The sequence below is a fragment of the Plasmodium gaboni genome, chromosome 11 (genome assembly GCF_001602025.1).
Source record: "Plasmodium gaboni strain SY75 chromosome 11, whole genome shotgun sequence".
Taxonomy (NCBI): domain Eukaryota; phylum Apicomplexa; class Aconoidasida; order Haemosporida; family Plasmodiidae; genus Plasmodium; species Plasmodium gaboni.
Genome location: NC_031491.1, coordinates 1,645,331 through 1,656,825, shown reverse-complemented (window position 1 = coordinate 1,656,825; position 11,495 = coordinate 1,645,331). Strand labels below are relative to the sequence as shown.

Genomic DNA, 11,495 nt, shown 5'->3' with positions numbered 1-11,495 from the left:
TTCCTTCTTATATTATTTCTTTATTATTTTCCACTCGTTTTTGTACAGCCTTTTTAAAATAAGGAAATCAATAAGAATTTATATCCTTATTTAAGGACTTATCAATTTTATGAATTTGAATAATAATAATATGCTTAATTACAAAATTTGTGTTAACAATATATATTTTTTTTTTACTTACAAATAATTGTACTCAAAAAAAAAAAAAAAAAAAAAATTAAATAGACATAAAATTTTTTTTTTTTAAAAATAAATAATATATATAATTTTAATGGGTGAATAAATATATCCTTATAGAAATATTAAAATAATAGCTTAATTTTTGTCCCTACACATTATTATATATATATATATATAAATATATCCATTTGTCCTTTTCTAAAAATTAGGGTAAAATGTATATAGATATCTATATGTGTGTACATATTTTTATTTATACAAAATAAAAACAACTAAAAAAAATATATGTATATTAATATATATATATATATATATATATATATATATATGTGTGTGTGTGTGTTATTATTTGTATTTATTTATTCAATCATATAAGAGTGTAACATTAATTTTAAATGCTATAAAATTATACCAAAAATTCAGTTATATTAAATTCTTTGAGATATTATAAATTACATGATAAACCATATTTATTAAAAATATATATTAAGAAAGTCTCCAAACATATATTTTTTACATTCGGATTAATACACATTTGAATATATTCATATAAATTATAAATATTACTACAAATATTTTTATGCCATAAAAAATCATCTTTGTTATGAATTATATTTTTATGAACATGAAATTTATTATTTAGAGACATATCATATTCACATATGAAATCTCCTTTTTTTTTTTTTTTCTTTATCTTCTCTGATGTTAAATTCGATTCATTCATAATTTTTTCTTCCTGAATTTTTTTATTATACATGCAAATATTTATTTTTTTTCTATCATTTTTAATATTTCCCACATCACTATATATATTAGAAAAAATATTATTTTCTTGATTATTTAATTTATCAAAAAAATCCTTCTTATAAGGATATATAGTATTATATATACATAAATGACTAATATATGGGAATATTAATAAAGATATTGCCTGCATTAATAAAAAAAAATCAATAAGTGTTAACCCTTGATTTTTGTTTATATATTTACTGAAAAATACTTGTCTATTAAATAAATATTCTAAATCGTATATATTCATTTTTTTTTTCCTTTTACTTTTATATTTAGTGCTACTTAATCCAATGGTATTAAAGTTTACAACGTTGTTACAATTCGGAATTAATGTGAATGGGCAAAATGTAACACAGTTAGAATTCATATAATTGTTTGTAAGAAAACTATTACCATCATTATTAATATTGTCATTATAAATATTTTCATTATTAATATTTTCATTATTAATATTTTCATTATTAATATTATCATCCTTGTGAATATTCATTTGGGTGGTTAATATATCTGACACTTTTTCCGAACTATTACATTTTTCATTTGGTCTTACAATTTTCCCACTTCTTGAAGATATATCACTATGTGCATTATTAATAAATGGCTCCTTTGTTTTTTTCGGCTCTTGTATATTTTTTACACCATAAAATTTATGATCATATATACTTCCATTTGTTATATCACTACTATTCTCTAATTGCATATTTTTATTCACAGAACTTTCAAAACTACTTCTGTCCTCCTTATCCACTTTATTTTTTTTATTTCTATCTAAATATTGATTATATAATAAATCTTTGACAATTTGAAATATTTGATTTTCGTTTGAACCTTTATTTATATCAAAGCATGTATTGTATGTACTATTATTAGGTATATAGACATTATCAATTATATTATTTAATTTTATATCTGTACACATACATAAAAATGTATTTTTATCCATATAATATTCCAACTTTTTCTTATTTTTCTTTAAATTGTTATCATATTTATTTAAAATAAAATCAAATAATATATAACAATTGTTATATATATTCATTTCGCTATAATATTTTTTTGTTTCTTTTTTTAAATTTATATATATATTTTTTTCTAATACATCCTTTTTTAAAGGATGTAATACATCCTTCCTTATTTTAGTATAAGATCTTTTAAAATCTAATGATATATTCTTATTATATAAATCATCTATATTTTTTATATCATTATTATTTATATATCTAATTCCAAGTACATTTAAACAATTCATATATTTATATAAATTACTTCTTATCATAATTAAATTTTCAATTTTCTTTTTAAAAATATTATCACTAATATTTCTATATAGAGATTTATAAGTTTCAATGTCATTAGTTAAAAATTTTTCTAATTGCATATCTTCATGGTTATCTATTTGGACATATGTTTCCTTATTTAAAATATTCGATTGGAATAATTCCTCTTCATCATTCATATCATTTTCTTTATTATAATTATATATATCATTATTATATTCATTACTTGGCATATTAAGAATTTTTTTATCTATTTGACTTGAACCTTTTTCAATATCAGAAGAATTATCAAACATATTTTCTTCTCCTGAATAAATTATATCACTTTTATGATCAAAACAATCTAATATATCATGATGCTTCTGTATATTTTCTTTATATTCATATGAATAATCATCATTAATATCATTTCTTTTTATTTTTACAAAATTTAAATCTTTATTATATTTCTTTTTATCATTGTATTTATTAATATCAAGATTCTTTTTACTACAAACAATATCATCATAAAGAATTTTATGAATTTTTTTTTTTTTTTCATTATCATCAAATATAACATCATCATCCAAATTAGGATGAACCACATTTTGTATATTGTCTTCATATTTAATGTCATTTAAATTTTTATTAGATAATTTATTCGAATTAGCTTCTTTTAAGTTATGAATAGCATTAATTTCATTCTTGTCATTTAAAGAATCATTACTGATTTGTTCACGCTTATTTAAATTATTTGACAAGGTAAAACTTCCAATATCATTTTCATCAACACATGTATCAACATTACTTATATATTCTTTTTTGAGAAAGAAATTTTTTTTTACCTTACTTTTTTTCTTTAGCATATTTTTCATTCTAATATTATTTAAATAATTATTTGGGGAAATGTTTTTATTTAAATTATATGTTGAACTTTTTTCACTATCAGAAGATGGATAATTTTTTTTTGTATAATTAAATATATTTGCTTCTCTATTTTGATTTTTAGATATATATGATATATTGGTTGTATTAGTTACACTAGATATATTACTCCTACTTGATACATTACACATACTCGATATATTTGATTCTGTATTATTTCTTATATTTAATTTACTACCCATATTTTTAAATCCATTTGAAACATTTTTTGTTTTTTTTTTTTCTATAAAATATCTGTCCTCTGAATAAAGTGAAAATTCATTAAAATGATTAATTATATTTGTATGTTGTTTTCCTTTTTTAGATAACTTTACTTTTGAATTTTTTTTATTACTCCTAAAATTTGATAAAGCGCTAACACTACCATTAGAGTTACAAATATTTTTATTAATAATATTATTATTAGTAATATTATTTAAGTGCCCCTTTGATGATATCCTGTTTTTTTTATTATAATAAGAAATATCATTTTTATTCCTAGATTTTTCAAATTTACCCTTTTGAACATTAACATTGTTGGACTTTTTATTTTTTTTCTTTATATATTTTTTATATATTTTCTCATAAACTATCAAAAACATTTCACTTATGACAGGCTCTTTAACATATCTATCAAACATACTTTCAAGTTGTATTTCAAATTGAGCATAATTAGGATCAATATAATCTATCCTTAAAGAAGGATTAGAATTTACTTCTAGTAACCATGCTTTTCCATTATTATCTAATAATATATCTAAACCTATTAATTGATAGAAATAAAAATTATTATGGAAATTATATTTAATTTTTTCTTTTATATATGAATAGATAGCTAAAGATGTTAGACAAGTTATTTTCTTAATTTGTGTCCATATATCATCTATATCATATCCATTTCTTTTTAAATAAATAAAAACATCACTTAATAATTGTTTATTATTATTTTTGTCATGTATATTCTTTTTCCTTATATATTTATCATTATCTTTATTTATACTATAATTAGTTAAATGAATATAGGTATTACAAATATATCGTTTCTTTTTTTTATATTCTTCTGTACATAAACGAGCAAAACCAACTTTAGATATATATATTTTAGGATAATTTTTTCCTGGTAATAATAAAATATATATTCTAAAATCGAATTTCTTTTTATACATTAATAATGGGTTATCAATATATTTTTGAATTATATAACTATTATATCCATTCAATATATTAATATTGATATCATTATATTTGTTTATAATCTTTACACCTATACCCATACTACCACAATCTGGTTTCATTATATAATATTCCTTATTATTATTATTCAATATATATTTTATTATATTTTTATTTTCTGGTAACACAAATGTATTTGGATAAAAATTAAATAAGGAAGGAAATATTAACGACAAGTGAGATAATAAAAAGGTTAATGTCTTTTTTTTTGTATACATATACATAGATGGTATTCTATTAATAACTTTTTTCTTTTTCATATAATTATAATGATCAAAATCGTTAATATTATAACCGATCCAATAAAACATACCTTTATTTATGTTATCAATATATTTCTTCCAATTTAATTTATATATACATGTATGTATTAAAACTCTTTCATATCTAGATAATTTAGTATTTATTGTTATAACATCCTTTTTTCTTTCTTTATTTGATTCTTTACATTTATTCTTTAAATGTATTTTCACTACTTTATCCTTATTCCATGGAAGTGAAATAACCTTTGGGATATTATTAGTTGTTAAAAATGAATTATCAATATTATTATGGATATATTTATTCTTATTTACTTTTTCTTTATTAATTTGTGTATAATATTCTTCTTTATTATTATAATAATGTTGGCATTTTAAATTATCATCCTTTGTTCTATTACCTGTCCAATTATTTTCTGTATTTAATTTTTTTTTTTCATCATAAATACAATGAATATCTTTAATATTATAACTGTTAGAAAAATCACCATCATCATTATTATTACTATTATTATTATTATTATTATTATTATCAGGTAATATAATATCATTTATTTTTTCTTTGTCCATTTCGAAAATTATTTCTTTCTTATTACTCATAAAATCATTATTACCATAATTTTTATCTTTATCCATATTATTGTCTATCTTATCATACACTTCATTTGGACTATTTATTTGGTTTACATAAAAAACATCATCCGTCTTTTGATTGTTATCGCACAATGTTTTTTTTATTACTGTATTCGACATTGTTTTTATAACAAGACTATCAATATTAGATACATTACTTTTATACTCATCATATTTTATATTTTCATTCATATTCTCAATATGATAATTATTTTTTTCTTCTCCTTTCTCAATTTCTTTATTATTATCACATATTTCATCTACCATATGATTTTCATACATGTTTTTTTTTACAATTTTATTTAATAGTAAATTATCTTCCTTATATTTTTTTTTCAATAATTTGATAGTATGTTTCATTTTTTTTGTTTTTTTTGTTTTTATTCGTTTTTCTTTTTTCCTTTTCTTTTTTTCTTCTTTAACATTCATGCTTAATTTATTTAAATAAAATATATCAAAATGTGTTTGACCCCCATTATTTTCGTTCTTCTCTTCATCATTCTTAAAGTTACAATTATATCTAATATTATTAATAACAACTGGTGATGTTCCTATCTTTTTCTTTTTATTACAATATATATAATTTAAATTATCTTTGTCCACACATTTATTATCGATGTCATTCTTTTTTATATTCTTCATAAAATCTATATTTCTATCATCATTTTTAACAGTTTTCAAAAAAAGAGGATCACTTTTAATAACTAAAGAAACATTTTTTTCTTTATTATTTTCAAAATTTTCTTTTTTGGAGTTATATAAATAATTTATATTCTTTTTTATATTATCATTATGTTTTACTAATAGTAATTTATTTCTTTCTGCATCATTCTTGACATGTATTCGATTACCATAATTATAATAATTATAATAATTGTAATAATTATTATTTATATTATTAATATTATTATCATTGTTGTTGTTGTTATCATTATTTTCCTCCGTTTGAATACTTATTATATCATTCACTTTGTGATCCACCTTCATGTTATTTAAATTGAAAATTTGTTTATTTTCTAATATTATAGAATCAACATTCCTTACATTTTTATTATTTATATTATTATTTGAAATACATATATCATCAGATTTAATTGATGTATAATTTATATAGTTATTTTGTTGAGTTGTGTTTTTTTCCACATCCATATTATTTATATATTCTTTTATATCCTTTTCTATATCATTCGATAAATTAATTTTTTTTTCCATAGGTTGCATGTTTTTATTTCCTTTTTCATTATCAACATATATATTTTCATTATCACAATATATATTTTCACTATCCAATTTATTACTTTGATTCATAATGTTCTTTATAACACTTTTGTCGTCTTTATAATATACATATTTATTATTCTCTTTATCATATTGAATGCTACTTTGTTTTTTTAAATCATTCTTATAATGATGATCATTTGATAACATTCCCGTCTTTATATTTACATGGTTTATACCTTCGTTATTCTTTGAATTATTATCTAACACATTACTAACAATATAATGATCCTTCTTTGTAATAATTGTATTATTATCATTATAATATTTCATATAATTATGTTCATCATTTCCCACATAATATCTCTTACTATTCTCTGTATACTTTTTATCAACACAAATGTTATTATTATTATTATTATTATTATCAGAAATAATTATTCCAATATCTTTTTTAATATTATATTCATCTTCATTCTTCTTATAAATTTTAGATTTCATATCACATGTTCCATCGAAAAAATTTCTATTTTCCTTATTGGTACATATTTTACCATTCTTAGAATAAAAACCAATATAATTATTTATCATATTCTTAGAAAAATTATTTTTATTTTTATTCAATAAATAACGTTCTTCCATTTTATGAGTCGTCTTGTCCTCTCTAATAGATCTAATCTTTTTATTTTCATATTCCTTACTGTTATCTCTATATAGTTTATTAATTTCGAAATATGTATTCCCTTTAGTTTTTGTTGCATCAACAAAATATTTATTATTCATAACAATGTGATCATTTTTTATATTATTACTAAAAATAATTTTCCTATTATTATTATTATAACGATATTTAGATTTCACATTATAATTACTATTTATATAATTCGTATAATCATTCTCATGATAATTTTTTTTTTCGTCTACTTTTTTGAAAGGATTATTTAACTTTGCATTATTATGTGTCAAATGAATTAATCTATTAATATTACAATTTTTTATTTCGTTTGTTTGGTTTTGTTTATATATAATATTTTTCGTCATATTATTATTATCCATAACTTTACATATATTCTTTTTATTAATTTTTAGTATATCATTTTGCCTTTCATTCATATTTATATCTTTAATATCAATAACTGGTGAGTTGTTATATTGTTTGTTATTTTTCTGAGTATTTTGATTTTTTATATAAATTATAGAGCTATATTTTTTTTTATCATTCTTTTCACTATTACTTATATTTTTAGCATATAAAATTTTTTGCAAATTGTTTCGAAATAAATATTGTCTATTATTATCATGATTATATTTATTAATATTATTATTGATCATATGATCATTCGTTATATTTGATTTCTTTAAAAAGTACTCAGTAGTCGTATCATTTTTGTCCTCCTTACTTTCAAAATTGTTATGTACATACATTCCGATATTATTTATATAACTTAAAGATCTCCCTCTTGTTTTCTTATTCTCTACATTATCATAATTACAAAATGATGAAGAATTATAAGGATGCACATAACTATTAACATGTGATAGGCTATCAACAACATACCTTTTTGATATTATATTTTTATCTTCTTTAATTTTGTTCTCCTTTAAAAAATAATAAAAAGGTTCCTTTATATTTCTTAAAATATCCTTTTTCTCATTAAAATTATTATTATTATTATATTTATTCACACAATTATTATGCGTATTAATTAAAGAATTGCATGATAAATAATTTAAATTGACTTCATCATTTATGTTATATTTATCATTTCTATTATTTATACGATTTATATCATTTATATCATTCATATCATTCTTATTATTACATCTTATTAACTTATTATCTACATAATAATTTTCACTATTCATATTAAGATTATTTGGCTTATCTAAATTCATAAAAAATTTATTATCTACATTAAAATGAAATATATTATCATTTCCTTCTTTTTCATTTATTGTATGATTTTTATTTTTGTCCAAATATTTTTTCATTGAAGCATTTAAAACATTAAATGTATTTGATTCTTCATATGATTTTTTAGTATTTAATGTATATATAGCAGGATATAATATTTTAGATGCATTACTATTTTTATGTTGATTCATAATTTTTGTTAATATATTATATGAAGTACATCTATATAAATAATCTTACGTATTTCATACAAACATATATACATATATATATATATATATATATATATATATATATATATATATATATATATATATATATATATATATATATATATATATTTTTGAGGTTGTACGGTTGTATTAATATGATCCACTTTTAATACGTTGATAAAATAATAACCCTATAGAAATAAACAAATATATATAACTAAAATAAACCATATATATACACACATAAATATATTATATATATGTGTAATGTCTCAAATTAAGTATAAAAAAAAAAAAATTAAAAATTCATTCTTTTAATTTACTACTTTCTTCTTCATTTATATTTTTAAATCTTGTGTAGACATAAATATAAAATAAAGAAAAAAAAAAAAAAAAAAAAAAAAAAAAAAAAAAAAAAAAAAAAAAAAAAAAAAAAAAAAAAAAAAAAAAAAAAAAAAAAAAAAAAAAAAAAAAAAAAAAAAAAAAAAAAAAAAAAAAAAAAAAAAAGGACAAGCTTATTCATATTATATTTAACAACAGTTATAAATATTCTTATTATATTTAGACATGTAACATAATAACAGTTTCATCATTTTTTCTTAATACAAAATATAGGTACAAAAAAAAAAAAAAAAATTTATATGCATACAAGTGCTTCCTTAAAAAAAAAAAGTAACAAAAAAAGAAAAAAACAAAAAACATCCAAGACAAGTAGACACCAACATTTTAATAAACATAAGCTTAATTTATTTCTAATTAAACAAATAAAACACAATTATATTATATATATATAATATATATATATGTAAAACAATTATAATGAATATGAAAGAACATTTTATGTAATAAAATTAAGCCAAAAAAATATAAAAATAATAATAAATATATATATGTATATGCCAATGGTTATACTAAAACAAATAGATATATTTAAGTACCATAAAAACAGAAAAAATTTTATCAAATAAAATTCATATATATATATATATATATATAATAATAATAATAATAATATAGTCATGTATTTACTATTTTTTTTTTGAACTTTCAAAAAAAAAAAAAAAAAAAAAATTTTTTTAATTAACATATATGTTTATGGTATATATACAAATATACTTATAGAGAAAAAAATAATAAAAGAAAATGTAAGTAAGAAAATAATATATAGAGTTAATTCTAAAATGTCATATGTCTAAATATTAAATAAAAATCGTTACTATAAAAATATAAAGGTGAGAAAATATATAACAACAACAACAATACTACTACTAATAATAAAGATATAAGCACAAATATAAAATTAAAAAAAAAAAAAAAAAAAAAAAAAAAAATTATATTGTGTACGTACAATAATATAAATAGGCATAATATATACACACATATATTATATATATATACATATTTTTTTTTTTGTCTACATAAGACACAATTTGATAATCCTAAATAAAAAAAAAATTGACGAAAAAATTAAAGTATATAAACATATATTAATTTATAGAAATAAATAATAAAATATAAGAATAAGACAATATAAAGTGTATATCCTCCTTTTTTTCTAATATATAAAAGTATTGTTTCATTTTTATATTTATTAATATTTAGAAAGCCATATTTTTCAAGACCTTTTAAATAAAATAAAATACGGTTTACAAGAAATAAGATGCATTTATGTGCATAAAAAATAAAACAAACATACAGAATATTATATATAGTAAAAATAAATACAGCTTATAATAATAACAATTTTATATACAAATACTTCAATTATTCTTAATGTACATAATAAAGAAATTATAAAATAATATATATATATATATATATATATATATCATGTCTAATAATATTGTAGTAATATTAGATATAAAAATATGTAACTTCTTTTATATTAAATGTAAAATATAATGTATCCCTTTATCATAAATTGTTTTTCTTAAAATACGTCATAGAATATATTAATAAAGAATACAAAATTTTTTATAATATCTCTATCCCATTTTATCTTTTAATATATATATTCTGTATGCTTAATATTTCAATAAGATGAAGACCAAAATTATTAATAATTTAAAGACCCTAGTTAATAATGATATAAGGAATAATTTGAAATATACAGATGATAAGAGAGAATTATCAATAAAACTATCCAATATTATTAAAAATCATATAAAATGTATATTTGCACAAAAATGAAAATAAATATATAAATGTAATTTCACCGTATCTATATTTTGTTTATATTATATTATGTTATATTATATATATATATATATATATATGTATGTATATTTCAGCCTTAACATCTAATGAATATAAAATCATTGTTGAAATTTTTCTTAATGATAATAAAGATCAAGGAGTAAAGTATAAAAATAAATAAATAAATATATATATATATATATATATTATTCCAAGTATATCAAAAAATATATACACATATATATTCATAAATTCTCTTCCTCTTATCAGTATTTCGACTAGATTGTTTTATAACAAACATACCGATTTTTTTTTTAAGGAAACAATAGTTAATGTAAAATTTTTAAAGATACATTACAAATATATAGTAAATTGGAACAAAAAAAAAAGTGCATAATTATAAACACACATATAATTATTTAATTAATTTTTATTTGTAGGACAACACTTATTGTTTTATAGTCGTTTATTTAATACATATTTAAATATCATTCATCTTCTAAAAAAAAAAAAAAAAAAAGGACGTTATATATCTTAATATATTTATATTACAATAATGTAATATATCTACGTTGACATTTTTATTAATATGTAACCTCATACAAAAAACATAAATCTAAAAAAAAAAAAAAAAAAAAAAATAAGTTCATCATTTTTTTTATATTTCATTTTTTAA

General features: G+C 17.8%; 2 protein-coding genes across 2 annotated transcripts; one reads left to right on the top strand and one right to left on the bottom strand.

The window, feature by feature from the left end:
- Positions 1–625: 625 nt before the first annotated feature.
- PGSY75_1147200 (putative tubulin--tyrosine ligase) lies at positions 626–8,602 on the bottom strand (the record flags this gene model as incomplete). The annotated part of the gene is made up of 1 exon (XM_018786584.1): positions 626–8,602. The coding sequence occupies one exon, from the start codon at positions 8,600–8,602 to the stop codon at positions 626–628; it is 7,977 nt and encodes a 2,658-aa protein (XP_018641379.1).
- A 2,061-nt stretch (positions 8,603–10,663) lies between these two features.
- Positions 10,664–11,304, top strand: PGSY75_1147100 (hypothetical protein; the record flags this gene model as incomplete). Its single annotated transcript, XM_018786583.1, has 4 exons — positions 10,664–10,793; positions 10,915–10,984; positions 11,090–11,153; positions 11,260–11,304. The coding sequence occupies 4 exons, from the start codon at positions 10,664–10,666 to the stop codon at positions 11,302–11,304; spliced, it is 309 nt and encodes a 102-aa protein (XP_018641378.1).
- Between the last annotated feature and the right edge of the window lie 191 nt (positions 11,305–11,495).